The sequence below is a fragment of the Macaca thibetana genome, chromosome 18, assembly GCF_024542745.1.
Source record: "Macaca thibetana thibetana isolate TM-01 chromosome 18, ASM2454274v1, whole genome shotgun sequence".
NCBI classification, from domain to species: Eukaryota; Metazoa; Chordata; class Mammalia; order Primates; family Cercopithecidae; genus Macaca; species Macaca thibetana.
In genome coordinates, this window is record NC_065595.1 from 49,202,082 (window position 1) to 49,228,781 (window position 26,700).

Here is a 26,700-nt window from a genome sequence, read left to right on the forward strand (position 1 = left end):
GCTTTTCTTCTCTTACAGCAGCAACTCTGATCTTCTCCCTTCTAAACTATGACAAGCAATTAAAACAGCCTCTCAAACATTGGTAGAATGATTTCATCTCTTTGCGTTAGATATACTAGTTTTCTCCAGCCAAATCCAGCGGATTTCTCCAGCGTTACTCTGGGCAGAGAGTGACCTTCAATACCTTAGGAACAAGGTTGCCAAAGTTGGAAAATGAAAATGCCAAGTACTCAGATAAACTTGAATTTTAGATAACCGGTAACTTTTTTTATTGCAAGCAGATCTAATTAAATAACAAAGTCCAAGAGGCACCTGCCTTTACGGCACGCTCCCTAACAAACTGAGCTATATTCCTTGTAAAATATAATAGAGAAATAAAAATCTGCGAGGAAAGGGTCACTCTAAAGGTAGTCTTTTTATTTAAATATTTTATGATGATACACATACAAATATAATCTCCCAAAAAACAAATGCAAAACTAATACAAATCACTTTTTCAGGAACAAAGAAAATCATTTAGAAAATGTGATTATGCTACAAGAGGCAGGTTAGGTTTCCAAGGCTGCTCAAGGAGGAAGCTTAAGACCAACTTTTGTTTGAGTACAGGAGTGATATTTACATTTTCACATACTAGTGATATTCCTGTTGCATACTTGGCAAAATAAAACTGTTAGTAGGTCTACAATAATAATAAAAGAAACAACAATTACTAAGTAAACAATTCTAGGTCATGGAAGAGTAACCTCCATTTACACTATAGATTTAGATGTCTAAAAATATGTGCCCTTATCTGTACACAGTTAGTGGGAGCACACTATATAAATCCTTTGCATAACACCATTCAATGATATTTTTTAAAGTCTACACCATTTTAAAGTTTTACTTCCCTAGCAAAATATCTTCAGTCAGGAAATTAGTCTTTGAAAATTATTGTGTTGTGGGAAATATATAAATTATTACTGATAATGCACATATATTTTGAAACATTATTTCTAGGAGCAATAAAACATAACCTATTTAGGAGCTAACCAATCCAAATAATTTGTAAAAAAATTAACTTGTAGAAAAGGGAGCGATGTTGTGCAAAATCAAGTCAATTATTTGAGGTTTTTATAATATTGAGTACTTAGGTACTAAGTCCCACCCGACCAGTCAATAACTGACAAATCAAAACAAAATAATAATTTCAAAGACAGAATTACAGAAATATAGGGCTTTTTGAGATTTTTGGCAATTGTAAACAAAAATGAATGGTTTGTACAACTCAGTGTAATTCTACAAATATTTATTTGGCACCCATGTTAGGCACTGAGGATACACAGCAGTGAAATAGGCCTAGTTGTTCTTACAACTAGAGAACATAGTTGGTTAATGTAGCTGCACTAAATTGTAGCTGTTTAGAAGATAACATACCCTGAGGTTTTTTTTAAGTATACTATTACTATAAGTAAAATTATTTTATAAATTTTGGTTTTGATTATTCAACTCAATTTGGAGTGTTCAAAATTTTCACGGTGGTTGAGACGAGTAAGAGGTATAATGCTATATATATATATATATATTTTTTTTTTTTTTTTGAGATGGAATCTACTGTTGCCCAGGCTGGAGTGCAATGCTGCGATCTCCACTGCTGCGGCTCACTGCAACCTCCGCCTCCCAGGTCCAAGTGATTCTCCTGCCTCAGCCTCCCAAGTAGCTGGGATTACAGGTGCCCACTACCACGCCCAGGTACTTTTTGTATTTTTAGTAGAGATGGGGTTTCGTCAGGTTGGCCTGGCTGATCTCAAACTCCTGACCTCAAGTGATCCACCTGCCTCGGCCTCCCAAAGTGCTGGATTACAGGCATGAGCCACTGCCCCTGGCCAGTATAATGCTATTTTTAAGACTATACAGTATATACGTGCACACACGCACACACATATACACACGAGTCATGTGCACAGAAACATACAATGTGTATTCTTATCAATGGTCCAATTTAATGAATCACACTCAGATTAAAAGGGTTCAAGTCTTAAGAAAAGCAAAACTGGTGCTCAGACTGTGCATATATCTTTGGATCAATGAGTTGTTGAAAATCTGCTAGATGCAGTAAAGTACAGAATACAGAACATCAATGTTTAATGTTAATATGGTGGGCAAAGAGACCCAATCAGTTTCCTGGGTTGCTTTACTGGACGGCTGATGAACTAGATACTCTGTTCATTTGCTAAATTCTCAGAAGCCAGACTGGCTCTCTATGTATCTTCTCAGGATTGTTTGCATAGCTTGCTAAAAGGCACCTAAACAGCAGCATCATCTCTATGTCCTCAGTAAATCATGGAGCATTTCTAAAATACACTCCTGGAAGCAGAGACAGTGTGGTCCTTTGCGTCTCATATCAGTGACTGAGAAGCATTTTAAGATCAATGTGTATGTGTCTGTGTGTGTCTGTAAGGCTCATGAAAAATCAGGTACATTGGAAACATGAAATTAGTCACTGCTAATTAAACTCGGGGTCAGTTTGTGGCTGACTGCTGTTTAGGAGTAAGAATGCTGTACAGTGCTATGCTTGGTGACTCTGGTGGAAGATGTGGTTATGGTAGAATTAGAATGACCAGATTCCTCTAAACCAAAGTCTGGCAGAGGGCCAGGGACTCCAGCTCCAGACACCATGGTGTTCCTAGCCTTCACAGAGTTTTCAGTGGGAATCTGGTAACTGGATTGCAGAGTGGAAGCAGGTGCTAGAACTCTTTCTGTCACTGTCACATTCTGTCCTACTGCTATATTAGGCATGGCCAGAGTAGGTTGTACACCTGAGCTGGGGGCAAGGAAGCTCTCTCTTTCCCTCACCATGACGTAAGGTGCATCCTGCAGATGCTGAGTGCCTTCCAGAGGATTCGATCCACCCCCATGAGGCTGTATGACTCTTTCAGTGACCACAACTGTACCTTCATTAGCATAAGGCTCATCTACCAAGGCAGAAGCTGGAGCATACACCCTCTCGGTCACAATAAGGCTCTGTGGCTGTCTAGGACCCAGGATCACAGTGCTTGGTGGCATAGTGGACCCTGTGACATAGGAAGTTTCTGTTGCTATGATATTTCTAGAAGCCACTGGGTCAGGAAGAGGTGTAGCTACCTTTTGCGCCTGCCTAGAAGACACAGATCTTTCAGTGACTATTTCCTGAGTTACTTTCTCTGCATTTGCTTCTTGCAAAGATTTTGGAACTGGGAAGCTACTGCCAGAGGAGTAGGTATTCTCTGAATTAACCATAGTTTGCTCATAGGCTGAACGTGAAGCTGTGTTCATACTTGTTTCTGTGGCAGGTTTTTGCCTCTGCTCAATTTCCATATTTATGTCTATTTTTTGACCCAGGCAAACTTCAGCTAGCGTCTTGAATTTAAGTCCCAAATCATCTAAGAAGCGGTCATCTAGCTCTCCTTCAATGAAACTGCAACAACCAATAGAAGCATTCAGCGATTCAGTTTCTTCCTGAGAATAGACCAGAAGGCAATCTTTGGCTGTGTGATTTTCATCTTCCTCAGTGTAAGAGGCCGCTTTCTAAAATGAAAACAAAACAAAACAAACACAAAACAGACCAATAATTAGTAATACAAATTCATTTAAAAACAAGACTCTATATTCCTGTTCAAAATGCAGTAATGTGAATTTAATTACAAGGAACCATCAGGGAAGCACAAATTGAGAGAGATCCTACAACACAACTGGTCTGCATTCTTAAAAATATATTAATATCAGGGAAAAAAATAGAGGCAGAGGGGACTGTTTCAGATTAAAGGAGACTAAAGTGTCAGGACAACTAAATGGAATGCAAGATCCTGAGAAAAAATTGCTATAAAATATATTGTGATAGTTGGCTAAATTGAAATACGGACTGTGTCAATGTTAAAGTTCTACATTTGTTAACTGTACCATAGTAATGTAAGTCAGTGAATGTGTGTCAGTGAGAGAGAAAATGGAAAAGCAAATAGCAAATGTGGCAAAATATTAATAATTGGGTCCAAAATTTCTACTATTCTTGCACATTTTCTGATAATTTTGAAATTACTTCCAAATCAAAAGTTAGTACATACATACATAACCAAGAATGACTGGAGCAGGATTAGCGTGGAGGGAAAACATATCAAAGGAAAACAAACAGGATGCTAGAATTGAGCTTAGCGGTGAGACAGGAAAGGCCAAGAAGTGGATTTGCTTGACACCAACAACATCCCTGTTAAGCTGATACTTGGAGGAGGGTGAAGGATGGTATGAAAGACGGGAGGGTGGAAAGGAGCAGAAAGTGGGAAAGCTTGCTAATAATTTCAAATGTAGAAGAGAGGACAGAAGTAACTTGCTTCCTCTCTCAATGGAAGCCCCTCCCCTTACTCCTCTCTAGGGCCCTTCAGATGCCTTATATTCCAACTCTGCCCGTTCTCATGCCCATTCTCATGAGCGCACAGGGCCTTGTTCTCAAGAAAACCACCCAATCCTGCTTTTTTTTTTTTTTTTTAAAGTATTCTTACTATGTCTGTAGGATCTGTAGTAAAGTTCTTTATCTTATTTCTGATATCCATAGTTTGTGTTTATTCTTTTAATATCCTAATTAGTCTGGTAAAATGTTGATCAATTTTATTGACCTCTGTAAATAATAAGCTTATGGTTTCAATTTTTTTTTCTATTGCTTTTTGCTAACTATTTCATTGATTTTTGCTCTAAAATTCATTATTACCTTATTTCTGCTTGTTCTGGGTTTAATTTGCTCTTCTAACTTCTGAGCATGGAAGCTTAGGTCACTGATTTGAGACCCATCTTCTAAATAACCATTTTTGCTACAACTTCCCTTCAAGCATCACTTTAGTAGTTCCCCACACATTTTCATAAATAACGTGTAATTTAATTTGCAGTCATGTGTATTTATAAATATTTGAGTATATTTTATATATCTCTGTTACTCATCTCTGGTTTTAATTTTTTTTGTCATGAAAGTACATGGTATGACTGCAGTTCTTTAAAAGTTATTTACATTTATTTTATGTCCTAGAACAGAGTCTATATGAAAAAGCATGTGTATTCTTCTGCTTCTGTTGCATAGAGTGTTCTGTCAATGTCAACTAGATCCATTTGGTTGAGTACTAAGTTTTCTATATGCTTACTATTCTGTCTACTTGTTCTTTCATTTACTGATAGAACAGGTCGAATCCTCCAACTATCAACTATCATTATGAATTTGTCTATTTCTCTTTGAGTTGTTTCTGCTTTAAGTTTTACAAATTTCTGTTATTAGGTTCTGACATATTCAGGTCTCCTGATGAACTGACCCACTTTTCATTATGAACTATCCCTCATTATTCCTGGTCATTTTCCTTATTCTGAAGTAGACTTGATCTCTATGTTACACTTTTTTTTTAGACAGAGTTTCACTCTGTTGCTCAGGCTGGAGTGCAGTGGTATGATCACAGCTCACTGCATCCTTGGCTTCCCAGGCTCAAGTGATCCTCCTACCTCAGCCTTCTGAGTAGCTGGGACTACAGGTGTGTGCCAGCATGCCTGGCTACTTTTTTGTATTTTTGGAGAGAGAGGGTTTCACCATATTGCCTACGCTGGTCTTGAACTTCTGGGCTCAAGCGATCTGCTTGAGCCTTGGTCTCCCACAGTACTGGGATCACAGGCATGAGCCACTGTGCCTGACTTCTACAGTATACTTTTATCTTCAGTCCTGCTTCTAATTCCTTAATTCTAGCATGAGCTTCCTTACTGCATCTGATCATCTCCCTGGAACGTTTCTCATCGTTTTTTGGTGAACCCTCATAACAGCAAAGCCAAGTACTCACATACAGAAGGTAAAATTTAAATGGACTTAATAGATTGTGTTTTTTAGGTTATATATTCTCTGCCTCTCCTACGGAGCTCATCCCTACCAAGCCTGCGCCTACAGAAGGATGGGACTTTCCGAACCACTGGCATCTGTCTTGGTCCTATGACGTGCTTTGGTCAATGAAATGTGAGTGTAAAAAGGTGGAGGCTTTGAGAGCCATTGCCTGGTTCTGCCTTGTTCTTTTCTTTGGGTCACAAGGACAGCAGCTTCCCAGGTACAATCTGCTCTCTCAGCGGGCATCTTGATATGAAGACATCATGAAGCAGAGCAGAGCTGAGCTGACTGGCAAAAACATAACTGTAAGTGAGAAATATGCCTGTGTGAGAACTAAGATCGTGGGGTCACTTGTTACTGCAGCATAATTTAGCTAACACTGACTGATTCTGTGGGTCCCATTTCTCTTTCCTTATTGCCTGTAAGTATTCCCTGAAAAAAGAAAAAAAAAAAACCCAAAGTCTCATTTGGATACAAGGCAATGATTACCCTAATAATAACACAGTCACATACAAATGTTCCCTTCACGCCCCCCTCACCCCAATACATAAAGCCCATCCTTACATCACTGAAATAATTTCTTAAGAATTCTTCGTTCAGCGCAACAGCAGCTGCCTGAGCTCCGGCCATGTCTCTGGAAGCCCCTGTGGCTCTTGTGGTCTTCGTGGTTTCAGTGGTCATGATAGCGCCTGTGGCCCCTGTAACCTGGGTAGCTCTACCAGAAAGCAGGCTTCTGTATTCTTCCCACCTTCCGTCCATCTCAGACATCTCATGCTGCCCTTTGGCAAAGGAAGCAGAGCTACTTCCTTTCATGGTGGCTTCCTTGGCCATACCTCCTACTCCATTTCTTCCTCCTAGACTTTCCCCTTGATCCACTGGCAGAAATGATGGCACCACCTGTGAGAGCAAACACAGCTAAGAACTGAGTCAGAAGGATGGAGGGAATACTTCATCCTTGGTAGAAGGATCCGAGCCAAGTGGGCATAGGAAGGTATAAGCTATTTCCACTGAGACCAATTAGAAAAAGTATTTTGAGTTGAATAACTTACATAAGTCTTATGAAGATCTCCTTTCTTCTATCTTCTTGTTTTATAGCTGGATAGAGCCCAAAGAGGAAACAAAGCCCCCCACAGTCACATAGGGTCTCAGCTCCTTTACTCTATGGGCACCAATGGCATTTCAATCTTCCTCTACAGTTTGATAGCTTCTTCTATAGTTATAGGATTCTTAATTTTGTTTTGACCTGGATCCATGGCCACCCAAAATAAAGACTCTATTTCCAAGCCTCTGATGCCACTAGATATAGCCACCTGACTAAGCTGTGGTCAATGTGAATGAAGCAGAAATGGTGTACGCAAGTTCTGGGAAGTGTGCTTAAAGAGGGTTCCTCACTTTTCTCCTATTTGCTGGTTAGAATGTGGGGACGGCAGCTAGGTAGCTAGAACTGGGACAGGAGGACAGTGTGGGAATGGAACTCAGCCATGGAAGAGAAACAGGGAAGAGGGAGCTGGGGACCATGCTGTGGATGAATCATGATGTTGATCTTGGAATGCCCATTAAGCCACTGTTATTCTGAGTTCTCTGCCACCTGATGTTAAATTCTATCCTATTAGAAATGGTGCTCGTAACAGATGGTGGTGAGAGGTCCAGGGTGGAGATGCAATAGAGAGACAAAGGGATATGGCTATGAAGTAGTTGGGAAAGAGGGTTTTGCAACATTTTACAACTGTCATGGGGGTTGTGGGGTTACCTCTGCAAACCCTATGTAGTGAGGGGAATGGAAATGAAGCAGTTCCTGGTTGTGAAAACTGCCCATTTAATGTTGGGACAAAAGACTTAGATCCCTACACACTTTGCTCTTCCTGAACCTTGCTCTACATTCTCTACAACATGGGAAGTGTCAAAACAGAGTAAAACTATCTCAATTCTGCCCCAGCAACAAACACAAAATATGCCGTCATTTGAACCCTTTGCCTAACAAAGGCACATGAGTGAAATCCATAGTGACCACTCTACTCACGCAACCAAAAATGTAAGAAACACTTCCCGAGGCCCCTTTAAAACCCAAAAAGAAGACAAGTCATATTGACATCTGATCCACTGACCTTGTCTTCAGGTGGTGCTCCTTCATTATTCCAAGGATGCAGCATCTCTATGGTGCCAGGTATGGGGGTAAAGCCTTTGCCGCCCTTTCCGCAATGGCACATCAGCAGTAAAAGTGGTACCACTGTACAGACACAAAATTGCACATAGATAAGGTTAATCTTGACATATCTCTAAATTTATATTGCTTAATTTTGGAATTTTCATGTCCCTTCCTAGAATTGTCTTCACTTATTTACAGCCCAATTTTTCTTTTCTTCACCCTGATCCAACCTTACCAAGCTTGTTTTGGGCGAGTTACTCCAAAACCCGAAGGCAGGATGAGGGAGTCTTACAGATTCAAGGCCTTGTTCATCAAAAAGAGCCTGTCTGTGGTTGCTGAGTGCACTACCAAGACTAGGTCACATAGTATCCAAATCATCACAACCAGCTTAAAGATTAAATTTTTTTAAACTATGGTCCAATTAAAAAAAAAGTCACTGTTGCAAAAATATATGTATTATTAAAAACAGTAATTAGAAATAATAAAGTGAAACATATAACAATTTCAGAGCCCTCTTCTTAGATTTTATTTTACTGCTAGAAGGAAGCAAAGACCAAGGCTGACCCCTTGATCAGTGCAGCAAAGAATTAAACGTATCTGCATGCCCATCTGCCACTCCCATTTGGCAGCTTCCAGTGATGAACTGGCAACTGCCTAGATTCATTTTTATGTCAAACAGCCAACAGCACATTAACTATAGCTACTATATCGAATAAGAACACTGAACTCAGCCAGTGGCAATTCTACAATTTTAACAAACATTCATCAAGTGTCTATTATGTGCCAAGTACCACGTTAGGCTCCAGGGAATCTGAGATGAGAAAGCAGTGCAAGGAATCACTGAGCAAAAGATACAGTCCTAGCTCCAGTACCTACCTACAAACTTGGTAAGCTGAGACAAGTCATTTACCGTTATGTATCTGTATATGTAGCCATAGCATGGAGACGATGGTATAAAAGTACACTGCAGACTGTTGAGTGCTGTGCATTCAGTTGAACATCTACCAATGGCTCTAACACAGTAGTCCCCAACCTTTTTGGCACCAGGGACTGGTTTCATGGAAGACAGTTTTTCCACAAGGAAGTTAGGGGTGGGGGCGTTGATTTTGGGATGACTCAAGTGCATTACATTTACTGTGTACTTTATTTCTATTACATTGTAATATATAATGAAATAATTATACAACACACCATAATGTAGAATCAGTGGGAGCCCTGAGCTTATTTTCCTGCAACTAGATGGTCCCATCTGGGGGTGGTGGGAGACAGATCATCAGGCATTACATTCTCATAAGGAACACGCAACCTGGACCCCTTGCACGAGTAGTTCACAATAGAGTTTGAGCTCCTATAAGAATCAAACGCCAGCACTCATCTGACAGGAGGCAGAGCTCAGATGGTAACACAAGCAATGAGGAGTGGCTGTAAATACAGATGAAGCTTCACTCACTCACCCACCACTCACCTCCTGCTGTGTGCCCTGGTTCCTAACAGGCCACAGACAGGTGCTGGTCTGTGGCCTGGGAGTTGGGGACCCCTTGTCTAACAGAACCCCCCTCTGTCACTGCACTAGCCTGGGCTGCCTTGGAGGTGGCCCTCTGTCCATGTTCAGTGGTCAAGTAGAGTGGTATTTCATGTGACCTCAGGATGCAATCACTTGTTCTTTTATAAATGGAAACCCGAGGTCTTTGGAGGGTGGGTAGGGCAGGCAGGACTGGTTGAGAACATCTTACGGTCAGGAAGGACAGGAAGTGCTCAGGGGGTCTGCCTACTTTTGGTGCTGGTGAAGAAACAAGCCAAGCGGGGAATACCAGGGAGGTGGAGCTCTGACAAGTTGACTGTACAAAGCAGAATCCATTGGAATAAACTGGGTTTGTAAAAAACCTTGCACCCATAACCCAAAGTCATGCAGCACATCTTTTCTGAGTGCTTACTACATACATGCAAGGCTCTGTTCTACACACTGGGAATACAGCAGTGAAGAGAACAGACAGCACACTGCCCTCACAGAGCTCATCGAAATGGGAATACCAGCGAAGTTTATGCCAAAGAGTAGTTCCTAAGTTACTGAAATCGGAACATGATATACATTTATAAAACAAATTTCTGAAGACTCCTATATTATGCTTTGGTGATTTACCAATCATCAATTGTTTCCCTGTTCACTCTCAAAGTGCTCTAGTGTGGTTAAAGAATAACTGTGAAGAAATCAATGACTACCATAGTAACACAACTCCAGTAGTGCACTCAAATTCCTAAAAGCACTACAGAGTGGCTTTTACAGACTTACACAGAAGGAGCAGAAAGGCCAAAATCATGAGTGCGATTGCTGCGGGTCCCAGGCCCACGTAGGAGTCACGCTGCGCTTCCCTGCAGCCGCTGCCATGCAGACACTCACAAACCGTGAGTGTGAGCATCTGCTTCTCAGGGCAACTAAAACCCTGGTTGTCTGAAATCAGGAACTGAATTTCACTTCTCCCAAGCTTTTTCTCGCTTTGCTGCAGCAGCACACTGGTACCTATAAGGTCGGGCAGCAGAAGGAAATAAAAACGAATGATTACCAAGGATGAGGCAACATTAAATTCCAGAAATGTTCTTTCATTGCTGATTATATTTAGCTCCAATTAGATACGTTGTTCTTCCTTCACTTCTCATTGAAGTGTGCTCGTTAAAATTTGTCTATAGGCCCTGAACGTGCACTTTAAATAGGAAAGGGTCAGACCCGGACACCTTACTTTCATGATGATTAGCTGTAACCAATGTGTGTGGGTCTAGGCTAGCTAGGAACTGTTCCATATACTGGGAATACAGTGACAAACAAGTGGTGAGTTAATATTTCTACTGAATGACCTTTATTTTACCATTTCTTTAAAAAAAAACTTTATTAAGGCGATTTTTCAAACATAGTAACAGAGAGAAGAGCATAACCACCATGGTACCTATCCTCAGCTGTAATCGCTTCCAACAATGGGCTGATCTTGTTTTCTCTAGTCCCATCTTTTTTTTTGTTCTCAACACTATATATTTTCAAAATTGAAAAAAAAATTCAAACCTACAGAAAAGTTGAAAGAATATTTTAGTGAATATTAACAAACTCTTCACTAACTGTTTATATTTTGCAACAGTGCTTTTTTGCCCTCTATATATCCACTTTTTCTTTAAGCTTCTGAACTGTTTCAAGGTAAGTTACAGATAGCATGACATTCTTCAGCATGTACCTTCTAAGATCAAGGAACATCAGCACTCTTAAACTTACTTTTTGAAATGGAGTCTCGTTCTGTTGCCCAGGCTGGAGTGCTGTGCTGCCATCTTGGCTCACTGCAACCTCCGCCTCCCAGGTTCAAGCGACTCACCTGCCTCAGCCTTCTGAGTAGCTGGGATTATAGGCGCCCACCACCATGCCCAGCTAATTTTTGTATTTATAGTAGAGATGGGGTTTCACCATGTTGGCCAGGCTGGTCTCAAACTCCTGACCACCGCGCCTGGCTTCAACTTATTATTGATAATATTCTTTAATATACAACTCAATGTATTTGAAAGTTAAATTTACTAGAATGTTAGAGTATAAGCATCAAAGGGAGGGTTTTTTTTTTTTTTATTTCTCCAGATGGAGTCTCGCTCTGTCACCCAGGCTGAAGTGCAGTGGCAAGATCTCGGCTCACTGCAAGCTCTGCCTCCTGGGTTCACGCCATTCTCCTGCCTCAGCCTCCTGAGTAGCTGGGACTGTAGGCACCCACCACCACGCCTGGCTAATTTCTTGTATTTTTAGTAAAGACGGGGTTTCACTGTGTTAGCCAGGATGGTCTTAATCTCCTGACTTTGTGATCTGCCCACCTCGGCCTCCCAAAGTGCTGGGATTACAGGCGTGAGCCACTGCGCCTGGCTGGAAGGTTTTGTTAATTCAGATCACTGAAATATATAAGAAAGGAAACTAAATATATTAAATCTGTAAATACAGTTTGAAATATTGATGGTTTAATTTGTTAACTGCACTAAACATTATTCAAACCCTCTTAAAATGATTTCAAACATTTGCTAGACTTAACACAATAAAGCTGTAAATTAAAAACAAACAAACAAACAAAAACCTGACCATTATCTATGAAATTTTTCTGAAATGAACCCTAATTGTTTAAAACACAATAGTTTTCTGGATAGACTTTTCTGCATTCAAAACCACCCTGAAGGACATCTGAAAACTCACATCAACACATCATATGTTCCATGTGTCTAGATGTCCCGGATATGGACGTATGGACATGTCCACTGACATGGGGAAAGGGGAGTCAGACAACCCACTGTCACGTTGTTTCTATCATGTTCTAGCTTTGAGCTTTCCTTACTTAAACCAAGGTATCCTCAGCTTTAATCAGGGAATAATGCTAGAAGTAAGGATTAAATATGGTAATATGTAGGATGGGCTAGCAGAGTGCCTGGCACACAGCAAGTCCCCAGTAAATGTTGTTTTGAATGGAATTGTTGTTACTACACTTCAAGATTTTTAGAAGGCACCTACTACAATTGTGGTGCTGAGAAAGGCTTGGTACTCCTCATCTTACCAGACAAAACTACTTCAAGAGCTATTAGATTATTTTTCTTCTCTCCATAAGCATATAAAAGATACTACATGCCAGTAGGTTCAGGGCCTCGTTTCATAAACTCCTTTAAAAAACTATATTGGAAATATAATTTATGAGAAGAAATAGAACTTACAAATATTTTAGATATCTATCATGCTTAATATTTAGATTTCAATGTAGTTCAGTGATTTTGCTTACTTTCTTGGTGTACTATTTTCCATTTTTCTGCCATGCCAGGTGGTTTGTCAATGACAGAGAAACTGAAAGGGCCACTGTTTGGGTGTCCATCCAGGTCCTCTGCAGTAACATTCACATACTGGGCATCATTACAGATTGTCTGCACAGGCTCTATCAGTGTGGGACAGTTGTCGTTGATGTCTTCAACGTAGAGAAGGACGGTGCCAGTGATGGTTTTTCTGGGATAGTCTTAAAAATAAGAGAGAAAAATTATGTACATTCTGTTCTTATTGCTGACAACAGACATAGTTTGAATTCCCTTGCCAATTTGGAGTGGAAAAGGTAGTAACCACTTAGGACATTTTCTATCCTAGATATGTTTCAAATTTGGACCAAATAGTATCTTCTAATCCACTTACCAAGTAGAAATGTGAGGTTTATCTACTGGAGAAATTACATGCTTATTTCATCTTATTAAAAAAATCTTTTAAACATCTGTTTTTAAATTTTATCCACCCTTCCTTTTTTGTTTTTTTTTGAAGATGGCGTCTTGCTTTGTTGCCCAGGCTGGTCTCAAACTCCTGGGCTCAAGTGTTCCTACCATCTCAGTTGCTTGAGTAGCTGGGATTACAGACACAAGCAACTGTGCTGGGCTGAGATTAGGTTTTTTATTTTTGAGTTGGAGTCTCGCTTTGTCACCAGGCTGGAGTGCAGTGGCGTGATCTCTGCTCACTGCAACCTCCACCTCCCGGGTTCAAGTGATTCCCCTGCCTCAGCCTCCCTAGTAGCTGGGACTATAGGTGCACACCACCATACCCGGCTTTTGTATTTTCAGTAGAGATGGGGTTTCACCATGTTGGCCAGAATGGTCTTGATCTCTCGACCTTGTGATCCACCTGCCTCAGGCTCCCAAAGTGTTGGGGTTACAGGCGTGAGCCACTGCTCCCGGCTGAGATTAGGTTTTTATACACAATGAAAACAAAGGTTTCTGATGTTGGAAAATAAAAATCTAAATACATACAACCAAGAAAAGGATCTATTTAATAACTCACCTTCTGATATGGCCACAATCTTTACAGTATATGTGCCATTTTGAACATATCTAGATTCAAAATCAGGAAGTTTTGCAAGTTTAATTTCAGATGTGACAGAATCCAGAGAGATCCAATTATCTCTATCTTCTAATTTTACATATCTGTCATAAAACAAACATAAAATTAATTTTGAATTCTGCATGAACTGGAAATCTCTAACATCTACAGCTCTTTCAAGCTTCCTTTTCTTCTCATTAAATATGTTCTTATTACAGGCATTTGTTTGAATGTTGTTAATTTCGTAAAACCATCCTAAAAGCCCCTCTCGTTACCGCACGTCACACGTAAATTGGACCTTCCTTATTCCTGTAACATATCCAAGACATAAAATTAAGGGTGATTCTCTTCTGTCCACTAACCACTAACCCAAGTTTTTAAGTTGCTCTGCAGTCTGTCCTATGGCATTTGATTTAGTGTCCCTTAAATTTGGGTTAAACTTTTGGGGAATAACTTAGTCATACAATAAGGACTGGTGGAGAAGAGCAGTCTTATGTCCTGTTGTTTATTGGGGGTGTTAGCAACATTTATAAACATCAACTTTAAAAACCAGCGATCCCAGGGGTTGGGCGCAGTGGCTCATGCCTATAATCCCAGCACATTGGGAGGCTGAGGCGGGTGGATCACTTGAGGTCAGGAGTTTGAGACCAGCCTGGTCAACACGGTGAAACCCCATCTCTACTAAAAACACAAAAAATGCTGGGCATGGTGGTGTGTGCCTGTAATCCCAGCTCCTCAGGAGGCTGTGGCAGGAGAATTGCTTGAACCCAGGAGGTGGAGGTTGCAGTGAGCCGAGATCATGCCACTGCACTCTAGCCTGGGTGATAGAGCAAAACTCTGTCTGAAAAAAAAAACCAAAAACAAAAACGGAAGCATCCAAAAATTTTCAGACACTGTTGACTATTGGGGTAATAATTTTCTTTCAGGTAGAACTGGTGAAAAGTGGAAACAATGCCGATAAAATAATGTATGGGTTTCTTTCCTCAAAGCAAGAAGAATTAGTGTGGAAGGAGCCAATGCTGGGAGAGCAAGGCAAATGTCCATAATATGTTTTCAGAAATGTATGTAATTGGCCGAGTGTGGTGGCTCACGCCTATAATCCCAGCACTTTGGGAGGCCGAGGCGGGTGGATCACCTGAGGTCAGGAGTTCAAGACCAGCCTGACCAAGAGGGTAAAACTCCATCTCTACTAAAAATACAAAAATTATCTGGGCGTGGTGGTGGGTGCCTGTAATTCCAGCTATTTGGGAGGCTTTAGCAGAACTGCTTGAACCTGGGAAGCAGAGCTTGTAGTGAGCCGAGATCGTGCCACTGCACTCCAGCCTGGGCGACAGAGCGAGACTCAGTCTCAAAGAAAAAAAAAAAAAGTATGTAATTAGTTCATTAATACCAATGAGTTTAACATACAAATACCAGTACCAACCAAACATATGAGTATGTTGCTTTGCTCAATCAAATTGTTAATTTATTTTCTGTTAAGTGGCTTCGAGGCACACAGGAATGAGTGGCTAATTTACAGCAATATTTATTTATAGTGCTATTTCCAATTATACACTTGAACTAAGTTTTTCTGCCTCTTAATATTGCTACCAGTAAATAATAATACATTTTGATTTTCACAATTAGTTTTGAATTTCATGTCTGAAATTTTAAAGCTTGGACATGAGTCACTGTCTATGGTTTACCAACATTCATACTGATAATAAAGGCAGAGTCTTAGGAATAGGGATTACATTTCACAATGTGATGCTCTGTTTAATGTAAGAAATTTTCTGTTCTCTGTTGTAAAAGCTAGACATCATTCAAGTAGCATAGCTGCTTGTGTGTTATAGCAAATATCTGTAAACAACTGATACACATGAATAATCAATAAAACAGTAAATTACGACAAAGAGTCTGGAGTGCAGTAGTGTGATGGCAACTCACTGGAACCTTGAACTCCAAGACTTAAGCAATCCCCCTACCTAAGCCTCCCCAGTAGTGGGGACTACAAACATGTGCCACCACGCCTGGCTAATTAAAAAAAATTTTTTTTTTGGAGAGACAAGGTCTTGCTGTGTTGCCCAGGTTGGTCTTGAACTCCTGGCCTCAAGTGATCCTCCTGCCTCAGATTCTTGAGTGTGAGATGCCAGGCATGAACCCACTGCGCCCAGCTCCTTATCAATGTTTCAAAATAACAACCAGTAATTAGTTAGGTGAACATTTGGAAAATAATTTAACTTGGCTGTGCCTCCATTCCTTATCTGTAAAATAATAGGTTTGAGCTGGTCTTTAAGATCTTTTCTTTCTAAAATTCTGTAACTGTGTTCTAAAGAATACAATCAAACACTAAGAAATGAAAGAGGCAGGGTTCATTATTCTTCCAGGCAGAACACACATCTTTTGATGTATTCATGGCCCCTAAAAAAAAAAAAAAAAAAAAAAAAAAAAAAAAACACAGCAGCCAAAAGTAAATAATTTGGTGGGAATCAGAAGCTTCAATAAGTGGCCACATATTATTGGCATATAATTAGTTTGAACATACAAGTTTCTATGTAGACAGCAGTGAGAAATGATCATATAGAAAATTCATCCTCAATTTTGGGAATTCAGTTAGGGTATATTGTCTTGTGAGGTATAGAGCTGAGAATATTAAAACTAGACCAACTAGACCACATAAGAGAAGCAGAGCGGGCCAAAGAATGTCACCAAGGCACTACAGAAAACATGGTGGAAGCTGTTTGTTAACATTATTTTGGAAAAAACGTTATTTAAGGAATTCCATGAAAAGGAGATTCACTAAAAGGAAAAAGGTTGTTGAGGAGCTTCTTCCACATTTTCATTCTTGCTACACTTGGCAAGGCACTTAAATACAATGTTTTATGAAGCACTGCTACACAGGGACTGCTATGATTTTAATGTTTGTAACCCTTGGAAATTCTTATGTTGGAGCCTAATACCCAATATGATTATATTAAGAGGTGGGGCTTTTGGTAAGTGATTAAGTCATGAGGGCACCACCGTCAAGAATGGAATTAGTGCTCTTAAAAAAGAGGCTCCAATGAGTTTCCCTGCTCCTTTGGTCACGTGAGGATGCAGCAAGATGGTGCCATCTTGGAAGCACACAGCGATACTCACCAGATACCAAATCTGTTGGCTGGTGCCTTGATGGACTTCCTAGCCTTCAGAACTGTGAGTAACGAATCTGTTGTTTATAAATTACTCGGTCTAATGTATTTTGGTTACAGCAGCTCAAACGGAGCAAGACAGGGACACAGGTGCATAAGGACACTCAAGCAACCAGGCAGCTCGGGCACTGAGCAGGAAGTCACTAACGTGTCTGGGACAGCAGGTGGGGATTCTTTAAATTCAACTGCAATAACAGTAACTAGAGCTCCATAAATAACAGCTCTGTAGAGAATGGTCTTTCCGTGGCATGGCACTGAGATCTAAGATGTACATTTACTTTGAAAATTTGAAAGCGTCACACAATAAGGTGCCACTACAGAGTGGACACAAGCCAGTCTCTTCTAACACAGTGAGCGTCTTGTAGGTTCTCAATAAATGTACTCTGAGTAAAGGTCACCATGATCAAGACAAACGTAAACAGTGCAGAAGGCTCATTCATCTCTGAAACAAATAGGTTTAAACGAAGATTCATTCCCAAGATTTATGGGTTAAGTAAAGCTGGTTTCCCCATATTAAAATACATTACGTAACTTGTGTAAAGTAAATCTTGTGGATGCTATCTGGTATGTTCTTACCCTCCAATAATAATCTTTTAGGAAATAAGACAGGTTTTAAAAAGTTTTCTCCTGAACTTTTCCTTTGTTGCTTTTTAGCCGTCTCTAGCCAGAACTGTTTCAGAGGTGAGTAAACCAGCTTCCTCCTCACACACAGGTGGTTGAGGAAGGTGGATTCTGGTGAAAATTCCCCCTCATCTCTCAGTTATAGACACATCTTTGGAAAATTTAACTTGTAGACCTTTGGGGAACTATAATGCTGGATTTGAAGGAATGAAGTGTTCAGATTTCATTATGATTTTTGAAAATAGGCACTGAAAATAATTTAAAATAAAGAAATACACGTGTCACTCTCTCTTACCTTGCACGGGCTAGTAGTCCAGTGTCCTCATCAAAAGCTTGAAATTTTCCAATTATTTGGCCTTTGCTTGATTTGTCCATGCTCTCGCTAACGTAAGTTGAGATGACACTGCTTTTAAAATGAATGCCTTCTTTCACATTTTTCACTTTAACCTTGATGGGAATGGGTGTAGGCTTGTATTTACTCCTAATTGACTTGTGAAAAGCTGCTTTATTAGTGACAATAACACTGAAGTCAAGATTCTTCATTTCTTCATAATCTACTTCCTAAAAGGGAAAACCAAAGGGAATTCTTTTCAAAGAGAAAACAGAAGACACACACACATATACATATACACATGTGGTTTTAATGTTAGATATAATAATTTAACGCACAGGAAATATAGCAGCACTGAATATTCCAACTCTGACACTGACACCAAGCAAGTAAAAATTCTCTGTCAATCTGGATAGTCATAAATGTTAAGGATGTTTAGGAAGCATTACCAATTTATTTTTCTAAATGTTGAAATCATTGTAAATATATATATATTTTGTTCAGGCATGGTGGCTCATGCCTGTAATCCCAGCACTTTGGGAAGCCAAGGCAGGTAGATCACTTGAGCCCAGAAATTTGAGACCAGCCTGGGCAACATAGGGAGTTCCCATCTGTACAAAAAATACAAAAATTAGCTGGGCATGATAGCTCGTGCCTGTAGTCCTAGCTACTCAGGAGGCTGAGGTGGAAGGATTGCTTGAGCCCAGGGGGTTGAGGCTGCAGTGAGCCATGATCATGCCACTGCACTTCTGCCTGGGCAATACAGTGAGACCCTGTCTCAAAACATACACACACATTCATCTGTATATATGTGTGTGTGTGTGTGCATATATATTTATCTTTAACAATCTGATTTTTTTTCGTTTTTTTTTTTTTTTTAGACGGAGTCTCGCTCTGTCGCCCAGGCTGGAGTGCAGTGGCCTGATCTCAGCTCACTGCAAGCTCCGCCTCCTGGGTTCACGCCATTCTCCCGCCTCAGCCTCCCCGAGTAGCTGGGACCACAGGCGCCCGCCACCTCGCCCGGCTAATTTTTTGTATTTTTTAGTAGAGACGGGGTTTTACCGTGTTAGCCAGCATGGTCTCGATCTCCTGACCTCGTGATCCGCCCATCTCGGCCTCCCAAAGTGCTGGGATTACAGGCTTGAGCCACCGCGCCCGGCCACAATCTGATTTTTTTTCTAATGTAAAAAAATAGTGGGCATTCAGTATAAATCAATATTCCTTAAAATGTGTTCCATGGGTTTATTTCAGTGAAAATAAGTAGTGATAGCTCTGTGAGTTCTGTCCCTCTAATATAGCTATGTATTGCACATTAGCATATTAAAATACTTGAACTCCTGGAGTAAAGAAGAAACCTAGAGTTTTCAAATTTGTTTAAACAGAGAACCCCACTCTCCTCTTTTTTTAGCATAATATATATTAATATCTGGTTTGCTGTTAATTCCATAAAAGATTAACCTTTCTTCAAATAGTTCTTTGTAATAGCACAATTTCCATTTGAAATAATCAGTTCATTACTGTATACATATTTTATGGTCCAACTTTTCAATGTTTCTTTTTATAAACATTTCCATAGTATTCTACTACTTAGATATAGACAGTCATTCTATAATTAGGCATTTGGGCTATCACAATTTCTAAATATAATTAATGCTGCTGTCAACATTTTTTTACACATTATTTTTCCTCTGTTGACCTATATCCTATTACTAAAAGAATTACCTAGTTAAAGTTTACTTAGGTCCTGTTGCTTTTTATTTCTAGTGTCTCTGACCGTTTAGATGCACTGAACATTTTTGCTTGTTTCTTCGGTATAAAATTAAATATATTAGGCATGTTTACATGAATTACAGCAAAGCAAAGCTTTTCACTTGTTTTTTGGAGGATTCATTGTGAATTTCCTTCCTTTGGAGCTACCACTACTTATTTTCACCAAAATCAGTCAGTTTTCCTCTCTACTGGGCTCTGGATGGATCACAACTTCTGTCCCCTTTGAAAATATGGATCACTGTGATTTTGAGACAAGGACACAGGAGACAAAGACTAGAGAAAATACATCCTTTGTGATTGTCATATCTTTGTGAAAGCTTGTTATTTAAGTCACTCTTGCACTTGACATGCTTGTTTCATGGCATGATCTATGCCGGATGAGAAACAAAATCTTCCACCCAGATGTCATTAGTATCCAAAGGCCAAGACAATGAAAAAAAAAAAAAAAAAAAAAAAAAAAAAGCTAGGTACTGGGGCGATGTGTTTCATAATGTTTTCCATAAATAGCCATAATGCTCCAAAGCAAATGGAAAATTTTCAGTATCTAGAGTACTGTGTGAAGGAAGAGACCTCTATTTTTTATAATTCTGTAAACTTATTTTATCATTTCCATTTTTGCCATTTTTTAATAACATTAAAGATTATAAGTTTGTTAATTTGTTAACAAAGCTGTGAATTTTTCTCATGTGACTATTTACTATCTCTATTTCCATATTGAAAAATATCTGCTCATCTCCTTTATCCTTTTTGGACAGCTTCATTCAGGTATAACTTATATCCAGTAAAATTCACCCGCTTTAAGTGTACAGCATGATGAGTTCTGGATTTAGCAGTCATCACTATGGTCCAGTTTTAGAACACCCCATTACCCCCAAAAGTTCCTTTATGTGTGTTTGTAGTCAGTCCCCACTCACGCTCCCCACTCTAAGCAATCCCAATCTGCTTTCTATCCCCATTGTTTCGCCTTTTCTAGAAATTTCAAGTAAATGGAATCATATAATATGTAGTATTTTGTGTCTGGCTCCTTACACACAGCATAATCAGCATTTTTTTTTTTTTTTTTTTGAGATGGAGTCTCACTCTGTCTCTTAGACTGGGATGCTGTGAAGTGATACTGGCTCACAGCAATCTCTGCCTCCCGGGTTCAAGTGATTCTCCTGCTTCAACCTCCCAAGCATCTGGAATTACAGGCGTGCACTACCACATCTGGCTAATTTTTTGTGTTTTTAGTAGAGACAGGTTTTCACTGTGTTGCCCAGGCTGGTCTCAAACTCCTGAGCTCAGGTGATTCCCCAACCTTGGCCTCCCAAAGTGCTGGGATTACAGGCGGGAGCCACCATGCCTGGTCCATAGCATAATGTTTTTGAGGTTCATCTGTGTTGTAGCTTGTATGAGTACTTCATTCCTTTTTATTGCTCATGACTATTCCATTATATGAATACACCACATTCTGTTTATCTACTCACCAGCTGATGGACATTTGGACCTATTAGTTTTTTTATTATTATGACTAATGCTGCCATGAACATTTGCATACATGTCTTTGTATAGACATGTTTTTATTTTTCTTGGGTGGAAACCTAAGAATCAAATCACTGGGTCATATAACTACTCTTGTGTAACTTTTAAAAGAAACTGTCAAACCGCCTGTATCATTTTACATTTCCACCAGAAATCCAGTTTCTCTATATATTTGCCAATAATTGGTGTTGTCAATCTTGTTGACTGCTATTGTCTGAATGTTTGTGTCCCCTTAAAACTCATGTGCTGAAATCCTGACTCTCAAAGTGATGATATTAAGAGTGGGGCTTTTCGGAGACCCTGGGATCAATGTTCTTTTAAAAGATGCCCAGTGGAGCTTGTTGGATGTTCCGCTATGTGACCATACAAGAAGAAGGCACTGTGTATAAGCCAGAAAGCAGGACCTGCCCAGACACTGCATCTGCTTTGATCTTGGGCTTTCCAGCCTCCAGAACTGTGAGAAATAAATTTGTTGTTAATAAGCTACCCAGATAATGGCATTTTGTTGTAGTAGCCCAAACGGACTAAGACATTCATTTCTGCCATTCTAGAAGGTAAAGTGATATCTCTTATAGTTTTAATTTGATTTTCCCTAATGACTAATGGTGTTGGCACCTTTTCATGTGGGTATTTGCTACTTGCGTATCTTTTCTGTCTAAATTCCTTTCAATGGAATCTGATTGCTGCCCGTATAATTTGGAAGCAATTCATTATATAATTGAGACAGTGACTTTGTAATTATCTCACTCGGTTGCTTTCATTTTAATACTCATTTTATTATTATTTTTTTATCTACATCCTTCTTGATAGAAACAACTATATCCCTTTTTTGTGCTATCATAGTACACTAAAAACACAGTCATGCATTGCTTAATGATTTGAGAAATGCATTGTCTAGCAATTTTGTTTAGGTGCAAACATCACAGAGTGAACTCACACATACCTAGATGGTAAAGCCTACTATACACCTACACTATATGGTATAGTCTATTGCTCCTATGCTACAAACCTGTATAGCATGTTACTGTACTGAATATTGCAGGCAATTATAATACAATAGTAAGTATTTGTGTACTTAAACATGCTTAAATATAGAAAAGGTATAGTAAAAATATGATAGTAAAGATTTGAAAAACGGTACAGCTGTATAGAACACTCACCGTAAGTGGTGCTTGCAAGACTGGAAGTTACTGTGAGTGAGCGAGTGGATGGATATGAAGGCCTAAGACATTACCATACGCTACTGTAGACTATAAGTACTGTACCTAGGCTATACTAAATTAAAAAAATACTTTCTCCAATAATAAATTAGCCTTAGCTTACCATAACTCTATAAACCTTTTAATATTTTCTTAACTTTTTGACTCTTTTGTAATGAGCCTTAGCTTAAGACACAAACACACTGTGCATCTATACAAAACGATTTTCTTCCTTTACATCCTTCCTCCGTATTTTTCAGCTCCGTTATAATTTTACGGGGCCATCGTCATATATGTAATCTGTCACTGACTGAAACGTTCATATGTGGCACATGACAATTCTATGCTAGCACCTCTGTCATTCATCAATATCTGTTTCTCCTTGTGTGTGCAATTGGCTTTTCTATCTCAGGTATCTGGCATGGTCATACCTATAATTGACGGCTAAAATTATATTTATACACAAGCAGATAAACTGATTTTGTCTCGAATGACATGATCCATTTCTTCAATAATCATGAGTTCTTCCCTTTAAACATGAGGTAATGTTATTCAATTTTCCTCTGCTTTTAAAAAGGTAGCTTAAACACATATAGTAGCTGTCAATAAGTAGTGCTCAATTATCATGAAACCTCAAATTAATGCTTCTCTATTCTGTTATACATTTAGATCACCATTATTCCTCTTTCCACTGTCAGAGTTTTACCCAGTCTGTTATATATTAAGTTTTCGTAAGAATTTAGAAACTTCTGGAATCAATTTTTGCCTATGTGTAACTTAATGAAATAGTATTTTGGAACTGTAGCTTTGCATTTTATTTTAAAATCTGGTAAGGCAATTCTAATATAAGCTACTTAAAATACACTGATATTATTCCTTACCTATTTTGTGACATACAAATCCATCCTGTTTTTTATATATATATATATATTTCTTGAGACGGAGTCTCACTCTATTGCCCAGGCTTGAGGGCAATGGCACAACCTCGGCTCACTGCAACCTCTGCTTCCGAGATTCAAGTGATTCTCCTGCCTCAGCCTCCTGAGAAGCTGTGATTACAGGCACGCATTACCATGCTTGGCTAATTTTTGTATTTCTGGTACTAGAGATGGGGTTTCACCATGTTGGCCAGGCTGGTCTCGAACTCCTGACCTCGTGATCCGCCATCCTCAGCCTCCCAAAGTGCTGGGATGGGATTACAGGCGTAAGCCACCGCGCCAAGCCCATCCTGTAATTTGACATAAACGCTTAATATCCCTATTTAGTTCAATTTTCCCTTCATTGACTCAATTAAGCACAAGAACTTAGTATACTATATTTCCAAATGTGAGCCTCATACTAATATTAGAATCACAAGTGGATTTTTAAATCCACTTGGATTTAAAAAGACAAGTTCCTGAAACCTGCCCAATGAAACTTTTTGTTGATGAGACCAGGAACCTGCATTTTTGGCATGCAGTTTTATGAGGTGATTCTTAGGCACACTTAACTATCAAGTTATCACAGCTTTTATTTTTAGATGTTATTAGTGAGGTCTGGGTTTACTGGTTTTGTTTCGGGTTTTTTATTTTTATTTTTTTGAGACAGGGTCTCTGTTGCCCAGGCTGGAGTGCAGCGGTGTGAGCACGGCTCACTGCAGCCTCCACTTCCTGGGTTCAAGCTATTCTCCCACGTAAGCCTCCTTAGTAGCTGGGACTACAGGCATGTGCCGCTTTGCCCAGCTAATTTTTGTATTTTTTTTGGTAGAAGCGGGGATTTGCCATGTTGTCCAGGCTGGTCTCGAACTCCTGGGTTCAAGCGATCTGCCTGCCTTGGATTCTCAAAGTGTGGGGCCTGGCTTTACTCTTAAGTAAATAAAATCAGAGGTAGTAATCGAGGGGATACTCATAGAGGCAAGAGGTTGTGATGTGAGAATGTGATCGCCAGGTATGAGCTGCAGGAAAGCCTGGAAATGAGCTAAGCAGTAATGATGCTGGTTCCATGCTGTCTGGCTAGGATTAGAGTCCCCTGATATGAATTTGAACCATAATGTGACCACTTCCTAACCATAGAACTTGGGTAAATAGGGATGGCTCCTTTCTCAAACAACTGTAGTGCTAGTTAATTGAGTATGGAAAGCACTTCTAAGTGTTCAGGGCTTAGATACATTAGATTCCTTTCCAGCACCAACTTGGCCCATGCTAGTTTTGAATACTTAGTACTTACCTTAATAAGGGTCACAATTCCTTCATTAGTTTGAGCATCTGTTTCTATGTGGAAATAACCCCCTTCATTTCCTGATGCAAATGTAAAATTTGCTAGCCAATTATCAGAACCTATTTCGTCTGCATCGAATACTTTTATGCGTGTAACTTCTACATTGACTTGATTTTCTTCAACCATCCCTTCAAGCTGCAAAACATGAACACATGATTTTTCAATGAAATACAAATATAAGTGATATATTTTTAGTTAGGACTAAAATATAAATAGGTACAGTTATTATAAGAATAATAGTTACCACTTTATTTTCTACTACAGGTATATTGTCATTGACATCCAAAATACGAATCTGAACTTGAGCTTGTTTTACAGGCTTGTCAGTAACTTCTCCATTGCCATCTCTTGCTTCTACCGTCAAAGTGTAGCTGCTGTGTTCCTGCAGAGCAATGAAAAATGTCCAGCTGGGTGAAAAGAGTCACTCTTAAATCTGGCTTTCTGGTTTTAGTCCAGTTTATCATGTACCACAGTATATTTTATTTACAAATCAGTTTTATGATCTGCTATTATTTGTGTGAAGATACTATTTACTTGCAGTCAGAGCTTTTGCAGAAGAACAGAAAAGCCTCAGGAGTTGCAGACAGTCAAATTCTTCAATATGTCATTGGTGATATTATCAGGAGAAGTCTGCACAAAGGAGCCACGGTTGAAAATGTAGCTTATTCTCTGCTGAAAGTGAGGTGGAACTGTAGGAATTGGTTCTTTCTGTCCCGCACTTCATTCTCAGTGAGGAAAACCTGGTCCTAAATAAACTTGGCTAGTGAAGGCAAAACTGGGTGAACTTTGTCCAGAATTCCCCAGAGATTTGATTCTTATAGTACGTGTCCTAGAGAACGGCTTCTCAGATGTCACTTCTTTTCTTCCATGAGGTCTCCTTACTATGGTTCTGTTCAGTGTGGCTGGAATTTAGGATGGCAGGTAGTGCCAGGGCTTGGGGTCCTGCATAGGGCAGAAGCACTCATTGCACAGCAGGACACCAGGACCCTGGAGCCAGCTGCCTGGGTTCCAATTCTGGCATTGTCACTTACTGACTGTGTTGGACACACACTTAATCCCTTTGACCTTTGGGTTCTTTATGTATAAGATGAGGATAATAAGTGAATCTGCCTCACAGGGTTTCTATGTGGATTAAATGGGTTAATCCATAAAAAGGCTTAGAACAGTACCTGGCAGAAGGTAAATGCCCAGTAAGTTAACAGCCATTATTATTGGTTAAACTTTCTGTCCTTTAGAAACAGCAGCTTGTTAAAAATCACACTACCAATGCAAAGTAACACGTTTCCATTCTAATTTTATGTGAAAAGGTATAGAGTAGAATTTTAGATGAATCATATTCTTTAATTTTACAAACATCCCCTTAAGCCTATTGGGCGCAATCCTTCCAATTTGGGCAGAATTAAATCATTTTTCTAAGAAATACTGAATGTAATGCATTTGGATGATGATTTATATCTGATGACAAAGAGTGTATCTTTAGGATCAATGACACTTTACTCTTGTACCCTGTTAAAACCTTTATACATCATTTTAAAAATCTTCGATCTCCCCTTTTTATTTAAAAATTTCCCTTTGAGTTAAACAAAATGAAATCTTTGAGAGAAACGCCTTCCTAGTAAACCTACTCAAATTTTCCTTCAATTTGGGATTTAGAGTAATTCTCTCCTTTACAGATACTTTATCCTCTAACTAGGATTCCTGTTTTCATCCCTTTCCTCACCGTCTCCTATGTACTAGCAGTGTAGGAGCCTCCTAATGTTTCGTTAGAGAACTGCAAACTGAGAAATGTTTTAGGAATCTCTAGTAAACAAAACCCTGATAGGAGAGGCCCTAGAAGGGTGCTGTCTTTATGTAATTTTAAATCTTCTAGTAGTCACATTTTAAAAAGAAACATGTGATAACAATTTTAAACAAGTATATTTTATGTAATCCATGATATCTAAAATATTATTTTAACATGCAATGATCACGAAAAACATTAACGTCA

The 26,700-nt window shown here is 39.4% G+C and overlaps 2 protein-coding genes across 24 annotated transcripts in view; both read right to left on the reverse strand.

Moving 5' to 3' along the window:
• TTR (transthyretin) overlaps positions 1–26,700 on the reverse strand; it is a 1,143,467-nt gene that overhangs the window by 47,619 nt on the left and 1,069,148 nt on the right. The window contains exon 1 of one of the 23 annotated variants that reach the window (XM_050768283.1): positions 6,385–6,388. The exons of the other annotated variants lie outside the window; for them this stretch is intronic. The gene's annotated coding sequence lies outside the window, so the exon portion shown is untranslated. Of the gene's footprint in view, positions 1–6,384; positions 6,389–26,700 lie in introns of those variants that run through there. 23 annotated transcript variants of the gene reach the window in all.
• Positions 397–26,700, reverse strand: part of DSG2 (desmoglein 2) — a 52,843-nt gene continuing 26,539 nt past the window's right edge. The window contains exons 7-15 of the mRNA XM_050768261.1: positions 24,958–25,095; positions 24,663–24,848; positions 17,932–18,197; positions 13,810–13,952; positions 12,779–13,006; positions 10,291–10,518; positions 7,960–8,081; positions 6,419–6,751; positions 397–3,543 (exon numbers count right to left, since the gene is read on the reverse strand). Of these exons, the coding sequence (XP_050624218.1) occupies positions 2,521–3,543; positions 6,419–6,751; positions 7,960–8,081; positions 10,291–10,518; positions 12,779–13,006; positions 13,810–13,952; positions 17,932–18,197; positions 24,663–24,848; positions 24,958–25,095 (2,667 nt within the window). The 3' untranslated portion in view covers positions 397–2,520. The remainder of the gene's footprint in view (positions 3,544–6,418; positions 6,752–7,959; positions 8,082–10,290; positions 10,519–12,778; positions 13,007–13,809; positions 13,953–17,931; positions 18,198–24,662; positions 24,849–24,957; positions 25,096–26,700) is intronic.